At 47.9% G+C, this 18,437-nt stretch overlaps 1 protein-coding gene across 1 annotated transcript in view; it reads right to left on the bottom strand.

Annotated features, from left to right (window-relative positions):
* The window catches only part of Kif5c (kinesin family member 5C), a 154,419-nt gene that overhangs the window by 17,033 nt on the left and 118,949 nt on the right, over positions 1-18,437 (bottom strand). Inside the window, exons 18-24 of the mRNA XM_085681153.2 lie at positions 18,291-18,367; positions 17,149-17,258; positions 14,563-14,664; positions 14,297-14,357; positions 9,652-9,723; positions 7,253-7,357; positions 648-864 (exon numbers count right to left, since the gene is read on the bottom strand). Of these exons, the coding sequence (XP_085537279.1) occupies positions 648-864; positions 7,253-7,357; positions 9,652-9,723; positions 14,297-14,357; positions 14,563-14,664; positions 17,149-17,258; positions 18,291-18,367 (744 nt within the window). The remainder of the gene's footprint in view (positions 1-647; positions 865-7,252; positions 7,358-9,651; positions 9,724-14,296; positions 14,358-14,562; positions 14,665-17,148; positions 17,259-18,290; positions 18,368-18,437) is intronic.

Here is an 18,437-nt window from a genome sequence, read left to right as displayed (position 1 = left end):
TATCACTAATCTACAGGATTTGAAGGATGGAAACACAAAGGTGCTATCTCACAATACAGCTATAAAACAATATCTGATGGAAAATAATGTTATATGTTATTAGAGATGTTTCGATTAAAAACAACTCTCAAGAACACCTGTAAGCCCCAGATTCGGCCTGGCATCCAAGATGGAGCAGTAGCTATGACCACCATTCCTATTTCAGCAAAATGCACAACTCCATAGGCACGGGGACTTGAACTTCAGGCCACCATTGAGCTTCCAACAACACTTCGGTGCTACCAGCCTGGCTCTTTCCAGTTATTTCCAAACCAGTGCTTGTAAGAAGCTTTCCCTGAGGCAGACAGATGGTCTCCTTCACAATCCTGCTGAGAAGTAATTGTATATTACATTGGTTCCAAGAGCATGCCTCTGTTTACAGCCAAAAACTATAGCACAGCTGGCTGGTGGGGCTTAGCGCACAGCTCTGAAGAGCACGCTACACACGGCTATTCAGGAGGACAGTGGTGCCTGAGCGTCATGCTTTCCTAGGATGAACACCCAGGGTGCCAGGATTTCCAAGGCCCACAGGCTCTCCCATCTCCTTTCAGATGAGTGACCTCCTAAGTAAGGGTCATGGTAGCTCCCAAGCTTTGGAACGCACATACCGATCTGCGCTGAGTGTGCCCTCCTGGCCATGTTCTTGGCTCGCACAGCCTCCTTGATGCGATCCACCTCCTGCTGGTAACGCTTCCGGTCCCTCATGGCGTTCTCCTTGGCCTCTTTCAGAGCGCTCTCCAAGGCTTTGACGCGCTCGGCAGTGGCACGCAGCCTCTTCTCCAGCTTGGGGAGCTCACAGCGCAGATCTGCGTTGTCCCGAACCAGCTGCAGCAGAGACAAAAGAGCTGGTCTTGAGCAAGGCTGTGTCCATGGCAGGACAAAGACAAGCAAGGAGAGAGACAACCTGCTCAGCAGCAGCTGAGCAATTACCCGACTAGGTTGTCTTTGATGGGCCATACAACCCTGATTCACTAGAAGCCGTAATGAGGGGATGGAGAAAAGTAGCAGCCATATCCAGTCTCAGGATGTGTCTGTCTATTCTGGGACAGGACTTACTTTCTCTTTTGTTTGAGTGTGTACTGGGGAGGAAAGGGGCTGTGAGGAATTTATTACTCTACTAAACATGCACGATCTGAGAAATTCTAAGTCAGCAAATGGGCACACTCTAGAGTTCTCTGCAGACCCTTCTTGAAAACCACCGTCTGTATTGGCACTGGGTTGAAACCCAGCTCTGCAGCATATCCAGAGGCTCACAGGGGAAAGGGGCAGGGAACTATTTGTTCCTTTTTAGCTACGACCCATAATGAAGAAGTAGCAGGCTGACCCTAGGTGGGTGATAGGTTCCTATGCTATCATTTCCTGCCATCTGACTTGGTGGAAGGAGCTGAGCCACACCAAGACTTGGAGCTGCATATACAGAACAAGGGGTCACAGTGAGGCAGTCACTCAGAGACTGTACCCACTAACATGTACCGACCCTTCACTTTAGCCTTGTTACAGTTGATCGTCATTATCAACATGACCCAATTTAGAATCTCATACACGGTGAGACATGTGTCTCTGAGGACACTCTCAGAGGTTTCACTGAGGGAAGACCTATCATGAGTGCGGACAGAAGCCATCCCATAGGCTGGGGTCCCATGTTAAAGAAAAAGGGGAAAGGAGAAAGCTGACAGGGGGACAGCCTGCCGAGCACCCGTGTTTGTCTTCTCTGCTTCCTGGTGTGCCCAATGCGAGCCAACTCCTGCTAGCACAGCAACAAGCCAACGCTCCCACCATGCTTTTCCTGTGCTCGGAGACTGCACCTTCAAGTCATGGAAGAAAGACTCCCTCCCTTGACCTGCTTGCGGGTATTTGGTCACAGAAATGACAGCAGTACAAATACAGAAAAGTGGACTCAGGGTGGGAAGGCAGGGCTGTAAGAAGCCTTTGTTCTCAGGGATATTTTACAGCAGGAATTGTGGAAGAGCCCTGCAGTGGACCTGCAGGTGTGAGGGGCCCTCCAGTGCCATGGGCAGAGCTCAGTGGACTATTCTGGTGGGGTCTGGAGAGTGCCAACAGAAAGGACGACAGTGAAGGCTGGGTTCATGCAGTGGCAGGAGTACTGTGGAGTCTGCTGTGAACCGACCTAAAGACCCGTTATATTCTGGCAACAGCAAAACAAAACAGAAGAAAAAAAAAAAACACCTAACTATATTCTATCTCTGCCCTAAGAATTTGAGCAAAGTCAAATTCAAAAGAATGAACTAACTAATTTGAGAAGGAAATTTCAAGATGGTATAATATTCAGGCTGTGGCATGGCTATTGCTTACTATTCTTAGATTTGAGGTGGAAAGGAGCAGAAAGATATAAAAATATGAAATCTAACAAGGAACGAAGCCTGAGTGAGTTTAAAGTTGGTATGAACTGGGTGGCTATCATCATTAAAGACAGTAAAGCCATTAAGGGAAACTTGCAATTAGAACAGTAGAAGCGTTGCCTTTAGGACAAGACCCTCACCCTACCCCGAGCTCCAGTCTGACAATACAAACATGTCTGAAAATCTTTCTTTAGAAAAGAGAGTACCTGAGATGGCCTCTAGGGCATACAGATCGGGGAGGGCCACCCAGGGGAGAGTTTTTCCAGACTCAGCCTGGAAGACACACAGAGATCACTGCAGCTGTGGTCCGATGGGGCAAGACTACATTTTGAGGGATAACGGAACTTTGGACCACTTACACGATACTGATTTTAAAGCATGTAACATCTAAAAGGGAGGGGAGGTATCATAGAAGCTTGCACCGGCGTTCCGTAAAGCAAGAAAGATTACCTGCATGGTACTTAGGATTGAGTTGTGCATACACTGTGACGGTGAAGCCTGAGCCACAACGGAGACACCAGGATACTGGAAACCTAAAGATGTACAGGTACTGAGTAGAGCCAGCCCATGAGAGAGGCCACAGGTAGCCATGGCAACAGAGCCTGCTGCGTGGGGCTGTCACAGACCGAGATGCTGGATATGAAGCTGCAGGGTTTGGTGTTTGCCCTGCTGCGTTTCTAACTTGGTATGTTCCAGTATTTTTATGCTTTTCCCTTGTTTCTTCCTTCTGAAATTTTTTTATTTTGGTTTTCCCCCTGTAGGCATTCACAGTTAAAATGTTACCTTTAGTCTCAGGGCAGACTCTGAACTTGGGCTTTCAAAAATGTTGGTGTTGGTAAGACCTGAGAGATGAGCTAAATGCATTTTACATCATAAAATGGCTATGAATCAGGATTGGAGAGATGGCTCAGTGGTTAAGAGCATGGAGTGCTCTTCCAGAGAACTTGGGTTCAATTCTCAGCACCCACATGGCAGCTCACAACTGTCTGTAAGTCCAAAATCTGACACCCTCACACAGACAAGCATGCAGGCAAAATACCAATGCACATAAAAAAATTTTTAAAAAGCTACAAATATTATTATTATTATTATTATTATTATTATTATTATTATTATTATTTGTGTTTTTTGGAGTCAGGGTTTCTCTTTGTAATGGCCCTGATTGTCCTGAAAGTCACTTTGTAGATCAGTCTGATCTGGAACTCACTGAGATCCACCTATCTTTGCTCCCACGAGCTAGGATTAAAGGTATGTGCCCAGGCCCTCTTGATGGCTATGAATCTTCAGGGACCAAGGTGTAATGCTTTGGCTTAAATGTGATCAAGGGGCTGGAGAGATTTCTCAGTGGTTGAGAGCACTTGCTCCTGCAGAAGACCAGGTTTGGTTCCCAGCACCCACGCAGTGGCACACAACTGACTGTAACTTTAGTTTCAGGAGATCTGGCACCCTCACCTGACTTTCTTGGGCACCAGACATGTACCCAGTGCACAGATATACATGCAAGCAAAACACCCATAGACATAAGATATAAAAATAAAGTTAAAAGCGAAATAAAATTGATCTTTTTGGATGTCCAGTTGAGAGGGGTAGACTGATGGTGTCTAATTGTCCACTTGACTGTCTTTATGGTCATAGCTCTAGGCATACCTTCGATAATTTCCAGGAAGGCTTAACTATGGAGGAAAGATCCATCCTGAATGGGGGGCATTATGTTGGACTGAGGAAAAAAATGAAAAAACAGAGAAAGACTGATGAATTCCAGCATTCAACTCTCTGCCGCCCAATTGTGAGGAAATTTCGGCCACTGCAGCCACCCTGGCAGGAGGGAAGACCTTCTAAAGAGAGACACTTGTGTCCCTGCCTTTGGTTACCAGACTATCGAGACAATGATCCCCAAGGAATTGGAATCTCCCCAGAAGTTTCTCCCCAGAAATAGAAAGGCTGAAGTCCTGGTGCCAGCCAGGAGGACCTTGTTTCTCGGGAAGAGATCTCACACTGCTTTAACAATTTGTAAGACATACCGGAAGCAGAGGCAGAGAAAATCATGTGCAGTGATGGGCGGGACCATAGTTTGACTAGGGCAGCTTGGTTATACATTTTCCTTGCCCTTTATTTAAACCTATACCTCATGAAAATATTCCACAATGAATTGGGGGGGGGTGTCGGTGGACCTCCTTGCTTGTTCCCCTTCCCAATGTGACCACACTGATTAAGTATTTCTCTGCCTTTCACCATGGCTCAGCATTTTTATTGCTATTATTGATGACACTGGCTGAGCTTGGCTTGTTGGGACTGCAAAGGTCCAGGCTTGCACCCTGAAACCTCAAGTAATGCCCTGCAGCTGTTAACTAATCCTGCCTCCATGCATCTCCTGCCACGATGGATTGTTACTTTCAAACTGTGATGTAGAAGAAATCTGTTTTCCCTAAAGTTGCTTCTTGTCAGGTATTTAGTCACAAGAATGAGAAAAGAAAGTGCCACAGGGTCCACGAGCGTCTGGCAGGATTTTATTTCTGTCTCCTTTCTTCAGATCAGAATCCTGCTGGATGCCCCCTCCGTCCCTACCTAACCTGTCTCATCCCGTTCAAGGCTGAAGACACAGAGAGAAAGCATTGTACTTAATCTTTTCTTTTGAGTTACCTTAAATTCTAAGAACAGCAGGACTCATCCATCAATACCTTTGTGGCAAGGAACTGGCACTCTCCCTAAGGAGCAGGCAAGTTTGCAGGACATGCCACCCAAAGATAAGGACAGTCATCATGAAGGAGAAGCTGTAGCACTGCAGATCGCCTTGCATGGGACCCGCCCAGCTTAGCTTGATGGCACTGCCGGAGCCCAGGGTATGGCCCTTTAATCTCCAGTCATAATTGCTGGAATCCAGATGGATCAGAGAAAGGATCAAAAATCAGAAAAAGGTATCAGAGCAAGCTGCTCCTGTTCTGACCGATTTTGCTTATGCCAGCAGCAGCTCCATGCCTGGCAGACTTGGCTTTTAATAAATATTCCTTGAATTCATGAATAAAATAATGAGTTGTAGAGCCAGATTTCAAGATGCCTGGCGGTCTTTGCTTCTGAATTTCTCATTATCAGCTTGCTTGAATGATTTCACTATGTTGATCTCCCATCCTCTCTCTGGGGAAAATGTCATCAACAGCTCTACGGAAGCAAACTTCACAAGTTGAAGAGAAATGTCGTGCCGTTAGACCTGGCCCCAAAAGTTAGACCATGTGTATCCTACGCCAAACCCTAAGAAAGAGTCACGGACATGCTGACATTTACAGGAAGAAAGGGAGGCAAATGGCCTGCCTAGGTCACTGCCACACTGGCCATTCTTATCGCTCTCTGCCACTCTGGATGGATGTCAGGAAAACAATCCCAAGGGACACCCAAAACGGTCAAGGCAAGATGAGAACAGGAGAGCTCAGGTTGCTGGTTCCAGTCTCTGGGTCCCCACCTGTCTTAGACACTTCTATTTCTCTGAAGAGACACCACAACACTTTCTTATAAAAGAAAGCATTTCACTGGGGCTTGCCTATGGCTTCAGATGATAATGCATTATTATCATTATTGGAAGCATGCAGCATGCAGGCAGACACAGAGCTGGAGAAGTATCTGAGAGTACTACATCCTGATCGACAGGCAGCAGACAGAAATTCTGGGCCTGGCATGGGGTCCACCCACAGTGACACACTTCCCCCAACAAGGTCACATCTCCAGTCCTTCTAATCCTTTCAACATAATGCCCCCGTTAGCTGACTAGGCATTCTAGTCTATGCGGTCATTCTCATTCAAACCACCACACCATCTGTGGAAGGAGGTGCTGTCTCCTTGGCAGTAGAATAAGGGACCTGAACCAGCTCAGTCAGCACATGTACTCTGGAAAGACTTCTGTTCTACAGAGGGGCCTCAGAGATGCCAGGGAAGGGCATAAGGGCAGTTAGTTAGTACACAAGGGTGGGATTAAAGCAGGATGGAAACACAAGGCTCAGCACTCACTCCAAGTCCTAGAGTGTGTCCTCTTTCATTTTCTACAAATACATTCCATATCAGGGGATTCCATCTAAGGAAGTCAGCCTTATTAATGTGTGTGTGTGTAGTCTTACCTTGTATGTGAGCAGGCACTTGTGTTCTATGGCACACATGCAGAGGTCAGAGGTCAGAGGACATTTGTGGAAGTTAGTTTTCTCCCCTACAGTATGGAGACTAGACTCATCAAGCGTGGCAGCATACACCTATGCATGAGCCATCTTGCTAGCCAAAGAAAGTTTTTCATATATGAGGGAAGTTACTGAGGGCTAAAGGCCTGGGCTTTTCTGTTTGGTTTCTTAATTCTTTAAGAAATTTTACAATGTTTTTGGATCACATCCACTCCTCTCTCTTCACCCCAACTCCTCCTAGACCTACCATCTTGTCACAAAGTGACAGGATCTTACTATGGCGCCCAGGCTGGTATTAAAATTTTAAGTGGGGGGCTAGGTGGCTCAAAAGGGAAGAGCACTGGCTGCTCTTCCAAAGGTCCAGAGTTCAATTCCCAGCAACCACATGGTAGCTTAGAGTCATCTATAAGGAGCTGGTGCCCTCTTCTGGTATGCTGGCATAAAGCAGGCAGAATACTGCATACATAATAAAGAAGTAAATCTTCAAACAAACAAACAAAAAACTGAAGTAATCCTCCCACCTCCCTGGTAGCCAGGAACACAGGTACTTGCCATCACTCCCAGTCAAGAGTCAGGGATTTTCAAGGACCCAACACACACATCCAACTTCAGAACTGTTCTGTGTTGCAGCCGAGCAGCCAAGTCTGAGTCAAGGGAGAGCAGAGATTGGGGGTGGGGTACAGCAAGCTCACCCACCTGCTTGTGCACCTTGGTGAGCTGTTCCAAGTTATTCTCCAGGAAGGAGATCTTCTGCTTCTGGGCGGCGCTGCCCGCTCCGTCGTCACTGTCCAGCTCCACACTCTGTATCCACACACGACAGTTAGAGGCACGCCCCGCTGCCCCACTCGCCCACCCCGTGTTCAAGATACACCAAAGCATTTGAAAAGGAAAAATCCCCAATCCCAAAAGACAGTCTGGAAATGAAAACAAAGAGAAGCTGTAGAGTCCACTCTGTGGACTTTCTGACAAATTCGCCTGGCTTGCGCTTAAGTGTTGTGAGTGGAATCTCTTCAGAATGCTGGGATGAGAATCCCTTCAGATCTGCTTTTGTATGCTGCACACATTTCTCTTTAATGAAATGTGTATCTTCCCTGCAGGTAAAGAGAGTCTTCTTTTCAAAAAGTACACGCTCACAACTTATTGAGAAGACCAGTGTGAAAATAAGACTCCAGCTTAGCTTAGCCGTCAGGACCAGAGGAGAAATCACCAAGCCTGCCAGTCCGAGTCACTGTTGCCGCTGGGAAATCCTAATGGCTTCAGGTTGTCTCTTAAACGCCCAAAGCTATGCACTCCCTCTGTGAGTCAGTCTCAGCCGTGTACAGCACCCAGGTGCTGGGAAAATCCTCCGGATTTATCAGATCTTGAAACTGGCAACAACACCACACTCTTGACAAGTGAGGGTGCATGGATAAATTGAAATGCATGTGCAAACACAACCTGAGCGCAAAAATAGCAGAACATGTCTGTCTGGTGTGGCTGTGGAAGAAATCATCCCTCTCCAGAAGGGCAATGGTTTCCACTGTCAGTTCAGCCCAAAACACACGCTCTAAATGTGGCTATTGACCGAGATCCCCAAGATGCTTATTAAAACTCGGATTGCTCAGCTCACCCCTGTCTTGGATTCCTCAGATCTGGGGATGTATTATGTATTAGACAAATTCTCAGGAGATGCCAATGTAGCTGCCAGAGGCCCATAGGCTGAAAATCTAAAAGTAGGATCATCCTTAGGAAGTTTTATAAAACGAGACCAGGGGGTTCCAGTTTCCTCTTAATCTTTTCATCTGACCAACACTCCACTTCCCCCGGGGGCATAGGTCTTCTTTGTCATAAGTGTTCATCAGGGACCCATTCTGCCTAGTCTGTCCATCACATCTACAATGACCTCATCTTCCTCTCTGGTGCAGGATAGACTGTGGTCACCATACAGTGGACTGAGCATTGCCATTTAGGCTTTGAAAACTCCCATGATTCTCTGCCTTCAATATTTGCGTCGCCAAGATTCCAACTTGTAGAGCCATGCTGCCATAGGGGCTTGCCAACTGCACACTGTGTTCTGTTGGGCACACACACCACTGCTCAGCAACCAACTTAACTCATTTCTAGTAGATTCCATCCAGAGCAGGCTGAGTCTGATCTCATCTCCCCCAGCTCCACATTCTCCTCCCTCCTTCACTGAGAACATCAGCCATCAGATGTGGCCTCTTCCCAATGTCCTAAGGTTTTCTGCAAAATCTTGCAGATTGACTCTCTCTGACCTCTGGAAAACTGAGTGTCTTCTCTTTACCAAGTAGCCTATTCATTTGTGCCATTAATTCTGCCCCTCAGGCCTGTTTCTATCAACTGCTCTCCTTTGCTTCTTCAAATACACTGATATGTATGAGTACATGTACATGTACAAACACACAAACATGCATGTGCCTTTACTAAACATTTGCAGATGCTTCTCTGAACACCTTCCTTCAATCTTTTCATGTCTCTTCCATGAGTCCCTGCTCCATTACACTCTGGCTTCATATCTTAAATTTCTGAGCTTGACCTACTGAGTTACCAATATGGAGACCCCCTAGGCTCACCGGGATTCTGAGAGCTTGCAGACTTATGCCTCTTTTCAGCCCTGCAATCACACCCGAGCCTAGATCTGCACCTGCAACACAGACGCAAGAACCTACTGCCCGGGAGCTGAGATAAACAAGTACGACACTAAAGCGCCTCACCAACTGCCTAGCCAAACAAGAGGCTCTCACTTCAGTACACTCAGGGACCATGCTTTTGTTTTCTCACAAGAATGTTCCAGGCTTTTCTGGTCCAAAACAGTGACTTTCACATAGCAGGGGCCAGACAAATCTATGTCATTTTAAATGAAGACCAGCCAGAGACAGCATTATAACTTCCTTTTACTTAGAAGGAAAATCAGATGGTAAAATATTCCCAAGTAATTTCAGCCCCTAGCGCATTCTTTTAATAATGTTCTTTGGCATGAGGTAATTAATTTATAAGTACAACCAGCCTTAATGTGAGCAGGTGCTATTTCAGCTGGAGATGATACCCCGTGGCCGACATCTTTCCTCCACCTGTTCAGGAATGACAGCTCTCACCTTTTTCACGCGGGTGGTCAAGTCCTGGACGAAAAGTTTGCGCAGGTTGTGAAGGGTCTGCAGTTCTCTAGACTGAAAGAGAGTTTTCACAGGTAGCATCCGTGAGGTGACGGACTGAACTGGTCTTGCGTTTTCTCTAGAGGTCATGAGATCCCCTGACACTACCGCTGTGTTGCTGGAGCGGTCAGTGATACTAATGGTGCCATAGCGTTGCCTGTGCCTTGCCTACTCTTCAACCCACACCACTATGGTGCAGGATCCTGGGGACTCCAGCTACTGACTGTAAGTCAGAACATAGCCAGCTCCTTTCCTCCACTCTTAAAAGAGCCAAACAAAACTCCTTAGGAAGTTACCTGCCAGGATGAGGGCACTAGGGGTCTGATTTTGTTTTTGTTTACTTCCCACATAAATATTACACATCATACCAACAAGCCAAATTAAAAGGTAACCGTGGCTCTTCACACCTAAACTGGCTGGCATCTCCCATGATTCTGCACCCACTATTGGCATTTCCCATGATTCTGCACCCACCACTGGCATTTCCCATGACTGTGCCCACTACTGGAGTTTCCCCTGATTCTACACCCACTACTGGCTTTTCCCATGACTCTGTGCCCACTACCGGCATTTCCCATGATTCTACACCCACTACGGGCATTTCTCATGATTCTGCGCCCACGACTGGCCCAATCCACAGGGGTCTTTGCCTCATATCAGCAGCTCATGGGACAAAGCACCCCTCAGACTCTCCATCTGGTGGTCCTGGGCAAATCACCTGAACTTCCAATGTGTTTCCTCTTAAGGTAAAGATGAGGAGACTTTGGCTCCTGGTGTCAAGACTAAACAGGAAGGTTCGGCCCTTAGGAAGGTTTCTGGCACACAGTAAATGCTCAGTAAGACAGCTCATAGGAGTTCATAGCCCAAGAGCTGGCAATTTCCTCTTTCATTATTTTCTAGAATGAACACCTAAGATTATAAATAATGAGATGAGGGCCTGAACAAAACCTGGCAATCTTTGGTAACAAAACCAGAAGATCACAACATTTCCTTCTATTCAAATTTAGTCTACACACACACACACACACACACACACACATATTACATTATATATATATATATATATATATTAGTAAGGGTTTTAATTTCTTTAGCTCTGGTTGACCTTGAATTCATTAAATAGACCAGGATGGCCTCAAACTTATAGAGATCTTACTGCCTCTGTCTCTCTTAGGCTCAGATTAATGTTGTACACCACTGTCTCAGCTATCCTTTTCAAGATTTATTGTGTGTGTGTGTGTGTATGCACACACGTGTGTACACATGTAAATAGATGAAGTGCTGGAAGATTTGAGAAGAGGGCATTAGATCCTCTGGAGCTGAAATTATAGGTGGTTATGAGCTGCCCTACATGGGTGCTGGGAACTGAACTCGGGTGCTCTACAAAAGTAGTAAATGTTCTTAACTACCGAACCATCTTTCCAAGCTGGTTCTTCGTATGTTTTCTACAAGAGATACCAGTTTCAGGTAAACTATTTCCTTATAAGTGAGGAGTAGATGGAGAATCTTTTAGATGCTTTTACCTCTATAAATTGACAGGATGTCAGGGGATGAATGCTAGCATTAAAAAGGTAAAAACAGGACCGATAATTGAGGAAAAAACAGTTTCTTGAAATACAATTCTCTGTTAATTTAAGGCCTTATTATTAGGTCCAATTCTGGGTTGAAATAAGAAGCACCTGAAGTCAATTGCATCCTCGGATGAGGTAAATTGCTTTCTGCGGGAAGCTACCCAGCTCTGATATTACAAATATTGAGCACACAGCATCACCTACAAGTTAGCCGCCTCACGGTACAGGAACAGGGGCACAGTGCATTGCTCATCATTACCCAGGCTATTCTCCACCCCTGCTAGAGGGGGCGCAGCCCCACATCCCTTAATGTTTATAATTTCCTGCATGTTGGTTCTTATTTCTGTCTACATTTTGATCACAATTAATATTTTCTGACAAAAACCACCGCCGCACAAAAGGGAGGCAAGAAGGTTCGACGCGCTGCCCGAAAGCCAGGCCTTTCCATAGGACGTAGCTATCACCTAAGGGTCCTGAGCTGGCTCCTTTCTCTCATTTTGAACAGTTTAGTGGGGACAGTCAAAGGCATTTAAGACATTTATAGTGCTATATGCTTGGGCAGTTGGCGCTTGGCTTTCTGTAAGATCTTTCCTCCATCACGTTCATAATTATTCCTCTCCCTCCGGCTTCTATCAATTTTTTTCCCATCAGTGGCTTCTGCCCTCCATTCAAGAGCTCGAGGCTAAGCTTCCGATCGTGGTGAACCGTAAGGACAGCACTAGAGAGGTAGTCAGTGTCGCGTGAGGTGGGATTGAGAGGGAGTGGTTAGTGTCCTGGCTCGAGCCACAGTACACCATAGATAGTCAGTCTGCAGTGAGATTCCCAGAATGCAACCTGCTGCGGCATCCTGCCCCTCCCCACAACAACCACGAGGTAGGGCGGGCTCGCACAGGAGGCCTTGAGAACTGAATGGACAGCCAAGGACAGCAAGAGCCTGGCTCTGAAGGCGGTCTACAGCTCAGCTTGGGAAGAATCCAAAGCGAAGGACAAACATCTGAGTCTAAAACAGCACACGCTGCAGGAATCTAGTCCTGGATTTAAGGAAGAGGGTGTGGGGGTGGTGAGGGAAAGAGGAAGACAAAAAGGAACCACCATGGTTTGTCCTTGTGTGTGGGATGGAAGGACATGTGTGGACATGGGGGCAGCCCTCGAGAGTGAGCGTGTGTAGGCGCGGCCATATTACTAAGGAAATAAGCTTGTGGGAGGGAGAGCGAGAGAATAATTGAGTAGATAATGGGGGCCACTAGAAAACATGTCATTTACACAGCCAAGAACCCCATAAAGCGGAGGAACTGGCTACTAATCCTTTATCACGCTCACAGGGACTGCAACAAGAAAGCGTGTGAGTGTGAGAATGTGAGTAAGTCTGGATGTGAGGGAGTAGGGGGAAGAGCGGTGTGTGTGTGTGTGTGTGAGAGAGAGAGAGAGTGAGAGAGAGAGAGAGAGAGCCCATGAGAGTGACTTGCATGAGTCAGCATGAGTGTGAACTGTGACTGTATGTAAATACGTGTGAGTTTACTGAGCACTTGTGCAGATCGGTCTGTAAGTGTGAGGGGAGGTATGAGAAAAGGCAAGCGTGAGTTTAAAGTTCGTAACAACTTGTGTAAATGAGTAAAATGTGTTTGAATGAGAAAAGATGCAGATGTGTGTGAGCGCCTAGGCATGTATATGAGCATCACATGGACAATCAGGGCAGGTGGCCAAGCCAGGAAGACATCATGAAAATGAGTGTGTGGTATGCTCACAATCTGTATGTGCAAGCCGTGTGTGAGCACCACAGAAGCACGGAAGGTAAACAAGGGCACACGGGTATGGGGATCCACAGAGGTACAAGTAGAGAACATCCCATAGTTTCACACATCCTTACTGGCAGAAATCTAGCAAAATTTCAACGTTCAAAACTTTCCTGCAATTTTCTAAGTACATTCAGTTATGAACTGCACTGCTCCATTAAACAACGTAGCTGAAACAATTGCCCGGCTTTGTGGCTGCTTTCCCTACAGACTTCACCCTTGAAAGGTCCAGCTTCCTGTCAGCACAGGCGTCTGACCTCTGTCCCCAAGGCCTGTGTCCTCATTCCTCAGAGGAGCAGTTTGTCCCGGCCCGGGAGCCAGCATGCAGCCTCAGTCCCAGATGGACATAGCCATCTGCCTACAGTCTGACTCTCTGGGTTGGGCGTCTGATGTGGGGATGGGCTCTGCCCCACATAAACCACATGACCCAGGAGTGGGTTCAGAAGGGGCTGAGGAGTGTAAACACGTGTGAGCCTAGACCCATATCCACCACATTCTGCTGGTGTTAGAACGGTATGTGGGAAGCCACAGCGGTGACGTGGATCAAGCTGCTAGCCTGCACAGCCCTGGAGACCAACGCTGTCAGAGGAAGCCAGCGGCTGTAGACACAGCACAGAGAAATAGTGATTTCAGGCACAGAGCCTCCCAGAGGCCTGTGGCATCTACTGCTCTTCCTTCTGGTCCTCCTCCAAGGCACTTGCCCCAGTATTGTCTGTCCTCTTGTGCCTGTCTCCTTCTCTCCTTCACCCAGCTGCACGCTGCCATCCCTGTTACCTCCACATGCCGCATGTTATTCCTTCCGGAATGTTCTTCCTAGCATGCTCTTCCTCTCGGCTCCCTTCATCGAGGTCAGCGTCTATAGTTGAGACTTCCCTACACTACATACTGACAGACCCACGTACCTAGACAAGCGCCAGCCTCCAGGGGAGCTCGCTAAACATCTATTGAAAGCTGAGTGGAACCACAAGGTGCAGCGGCTGGTGTACACAGGAGTTCAGCTGTCATTCAAGTTAGTTCAGGCTTACAGCACTAATGGCTGTCTAACCAGCCAATGGATTACTTCTGCTAGAAGTAAATCTACCAATCCCAGTTTGCCACAGATTGCTTTGTGTCTAACTGCTATACAGGAAAGGCAGAGGCAGATAAAATTATAGAATCAATAATTCAGTAGATCGCAAACAAACCAGGCCTCTGAGAGTGGACTGAGTTGGGAACTAAACTCACCACGGTCTCTTCCAGCCCTTTGAGGTCCTCCCTGGCCTGGTCCCTTTTATCGTTGAGCAACCTGAGAGGCAGAAAGGAACCATGAGCCACCAAGGGAGAACCAGAGTGGGGCAGATGCAATTTGCACCTGTGGCAAAGAAGCCAGGCTAAGCAAAGAACAGACAAAGCCACCGCTGCTTTGACAGCCGGCCCTAGCCAGAATCCGGCCGCCAGCACCGAGGCTGTGTCTCAGGCCCTCCCAGGGACAAGGATGCTGATGCACTCACAGGAGTTTCTCCAGTTTCACTTCTCTCTCCTGGTCCTCTATTTTCAGCTTGTTATAGTCAGCGCTCAGCCTCTCCTGCTCCAGCTGCAGTTTCTGATTCAAACTGAAATCGAGAGGAAACAGCAAGATATTCCAGATCAGCTTCAACTTTCTGAGTCATCCGCCTAAAGCCCTGGGTCTGTTCCAGCCCCATTAGTTCTGTGCAATAAAGGCAGCGATTTGGGAGGATTTGGGGATCAGAGAACAGGCTCATGGCTTCTTCTCGGCCCAACGGAAAACTGGTTTCTGGGGAGCAGCTAGGGAGCATGAAATGAAACGAAGGCACTGAGGGTGTATTTATAGTTAGTTTGTGTGCAAGGGCTTCTGGGGGGGAAACAATGACATTGGGAAAAGAGTGATGCTGAGAGAGAGAGAGAGAGAGAGAGAGAGAGAGAGAGAGAGAGAGAGAGACCTTTCACAGATTTTGCTTCTGTAACCACCCAGAGGACAGCTGACAGCTGTTCACTCAGGTAACTATTTGGCCATTTGGCCATTTCAAGACCCCTCACCCCTACCCCAAGGTGCCTGAAGCTATCTTCCAAGGAGAGCAGCTGCTTGTGGGGACAGCCCCCATCTGTGAGATGTTCAGACAAGCACTATGAAGATAGAAAATCATCTGGTTGGGGGTTGTACCGGCCAGATTCATGTCAACGTGACAGGAGCTAAAGTCATTTTGGAAGAGGGGCTCTCAACTGAGAAACTGTCTCCAGAAGATCTGCCTGTAGTGTATTTTTTTTTTTAACTGATGGTTGATGTGGATGTGAGAGGGACTAACTCACAGGGGAGGGCTGGTACTGGGAGCTGTAAGAAAGCAGGCTGAGCTAGGGGGTGGTGGTGCATACCTTGAATCCTAGCACTTGGGAGGCAGAGGCAGGCAGATAGATCTCTGTGAGTTCAAGGCCAGCCTGGTCTACAGAGCAAGTTCTAGAACTGCCCAGGGCTAAATGGAGAAAGGCTAGCTTGAAAAACAAAAACAAAATAACAAAAAGAGAAAAGGAAAGCAGGCTGAGTAAGCCACAAGTAGCAAGCCTGTAAGTAGCATCCCTCCATGGCCACTGCCTTAAGTTCCTGTCCTGACTTCCCCGGGTGATGAACTGTAAACCCTAAGCTGAAATAAACCCTTTCCTCCCCAGGTTGCTTATGCCCTTAACGTTTTATCACAGCAATAGGAACTCTAAGATAGGAATGGCTAACGTACTTCTGCATCACGCCAGTGCTCATAAACCAGGCTTTATGTGGGGCTAGACCAAGGACTGTGTGAAAGAAGTCAGAAGCACCCAGATACCAAGCTGAGCAAGCTCCCCAGGCAGGGACTCAGGCATTGGCATTCTCTCTCTCCCCCTCCCTTTCTTCCCTCTCTTTCCCAAGGATGTTTTGAGGGAGATTAATCAGAACCACGTCTAGGGGGAGCTCAAGGTGTGATCAGATGGGGCAGGTGCAGGAGGGGGAGCAGACATGCCGATGCCTGTCCTTAGGCAGACCACACAGGCCAGGCCACCTCCTTGACTCCCCTCTGCTGCCCCTTCTCCCTCAAGATGCAAATGCACTTGCAAGCGGCTCACATACTCTGCGAAGATTTGGATCAGTAGCCTGGAGAATTAAACGCTTAGCTCCAGTCTGATTCCCGTTTAGAAGTGTGACCTTAAGTAAATAATTCAACCTTGCTTCCCAAATCTAATGCTTCATCTGCAGAAAGCGGTGGGGGCACCTTGGCCCAGTGGGGGGAGGAGCGGTGGGGAAAATGGTATTTCAGTAGACATGTGTTCTTTGAGAGTATGCCTTTTGGGGGAACATCTCAAGGGCTGCTCTGCAAAGGGGTGTGGATATGCCAAGGATATCTGCTATGCAAAGAGCATGAAGAACCCCTAGAACAGGACCCCCCAGAAGGGAGCTTTGCACCTGGGGGACTTGTGCTACAGAAAAGGAAGGGCACTGTGGAACAGGGAGCTCCGCAGAGACTCTGAGATGGCACGGTGGCGCTATACGACAGCATCTGAAGTTAAAAGATGCAATGGCACCACCCTGCCAGCACTGGCGTGGCATACTGGCAGCCACCATGCACAGACGCACTGGCATAGATAGGTCTCTGAGACTTGCACATAGGTGACCAGGTGGCTACGGGTGCATTCTTTGTTGGGCTGAATGGGTAGCAAGGCCAAATGGCTTCTTTGGAGTGTTTATTAATGCCTGGGGGAAGAACCGTCTTTTCTTTTCTTTCTCCCTCCATGCCCCATACTTTAATATATTCTCTCTGGCTCCTGGGCACGTATCTCCCAACCTGAGTCACCACGGAACTGATCCTGCCCCAGGCTGGGGTGACGCAGAGGGGTGGCTGAGTCTGCCTGCCACCTGCTATATCCTGGGCTCTGGCCCCAGGAGGCCGGGCTCCAGATGGAAGAACAGACCTCAGAGGTAGCACCACCCAGGCAGAGCACAGAGCCCAAGCACAAGGAGACAAGGGCCCCTAGCTAAAAGCCATGCCCTTTAAGGCTGGCTCACCAGCCTGAGCATGCCCACCCCATGTCCCGTGAGCCCCGAGTCAACTCACTCCCGAATCTCATCAATGATTTTCTGCTTCTCCTCAATTTCGTCACGAAGTCTGGACAGCTGCTTCTGGTGCGCTTCCCGGTGAGTCTCCATCTGCTGCTCCAGAGCCTTCTGCAAGCCAGGCCAGGAGAAATGTCGCTTCAGCTTGTTGGCATCCTGCCCACGCAGTGACAAGCCCTGGATCCACGTCTACCTCCCTCAGATGTTAAATCCCAAAATTAAGGGTGGTTTTTGGCTCTTGGGCCCAAGCTCCTGGCCTTGCTTCATCTGCACAGCAAAGCCCACAGATCTGTCATGAAACTGAGTGGGCCTTGGCGTCAAACCAGCCCAATAACTGCACAGAAGTTAGCTTTTGCCTTCAACCACTCATCTGAGCTATATGGTTTTCCCAGCCAGGCCAGTCAGAACACTGGCCTCTTACTACCCGAGTGACCTCAGACATGTCACTTAACCCCTGGGAGAACACCTGCTCACCTGCTGAATTGAGGGGCAGCTCCCTCTCTCTGTCCGGCCCACCACAGACCTATGGGGCATTCAGAGATGTCCAAAAGCACTCTGAAGTCAGAGCGGGCCACCAAAGAAGGCAGGGCTATGTTCGGCCGGAGCAGAACCGCGGCAGAATATTAGCTGTGAGCTTCTGCCCAGCGAGCCTCATGGTTTGTCTAAATCGATCAGAATTCCTGCTCTTTCCAGACCGTTTTATTCATTTTTGAACGCTTTAGTTCCCAGTTGTTTTTTTCCTACATTTTCCATTCTTGATTTTAATGTGACCATGAAGATCTGTGTTTTAGGAAACTTGGGTTTGAAGATCTTCTTCGTGGGGGTTGAAAGGAAAGGATTCCTTGAGACGTTACCACTAGTCACGTGACCCGTGTGGTCACTGTGGTGCTGCCTATAATCCCGCTTCAGCAGGAACTGGGAACATAGGCATTGGTGTGCACCTGTACCCACAGATTACAGTTTCTGGCTCCTGAGCAGTTCCCTCCCCACCTCCTGACTGCATGAGGCCCCAGGAGAGCTGCTCTGAAGACCCAGTCAGGATGTCTCTCCTCTCCATCTTATGCTGATGTGCACAGGTCTGAGGATGTGCGCACACACCTCAAACACACACACACACACACACACACACACACACACACTCACCTTCATCTCCTCAGCATCCTGTAGCCTTGTCAGGTGCTCCTTCTCCTTATCTTGGAAACTGACTTCATGCATTTTTTCTGTTTCAAATCGAAAAAGTGATTTCAGTGTTAACAGGCAGGACTCGTACCCAAAGCAAAAACCTCAGGA

Source organism: Myodes glareolus, chromosome 21 (assembly GCF_982192425.1).
Source record: "Myodes glareolus chromosome 21, mMyoGla1.1, whole genome shotgun sequence".
Lineage (NCBI taxonomy): Eukaryota > Metazoa > Chordata > Mammalia > Rodentia > Cricetidae > Myodes > Myodes glareolus.
The sequence above is the reverse complement of the archived record's forward strand: the minus strand, read 5'-3'. Positions and strand labels throughout refer to the sequence as shown.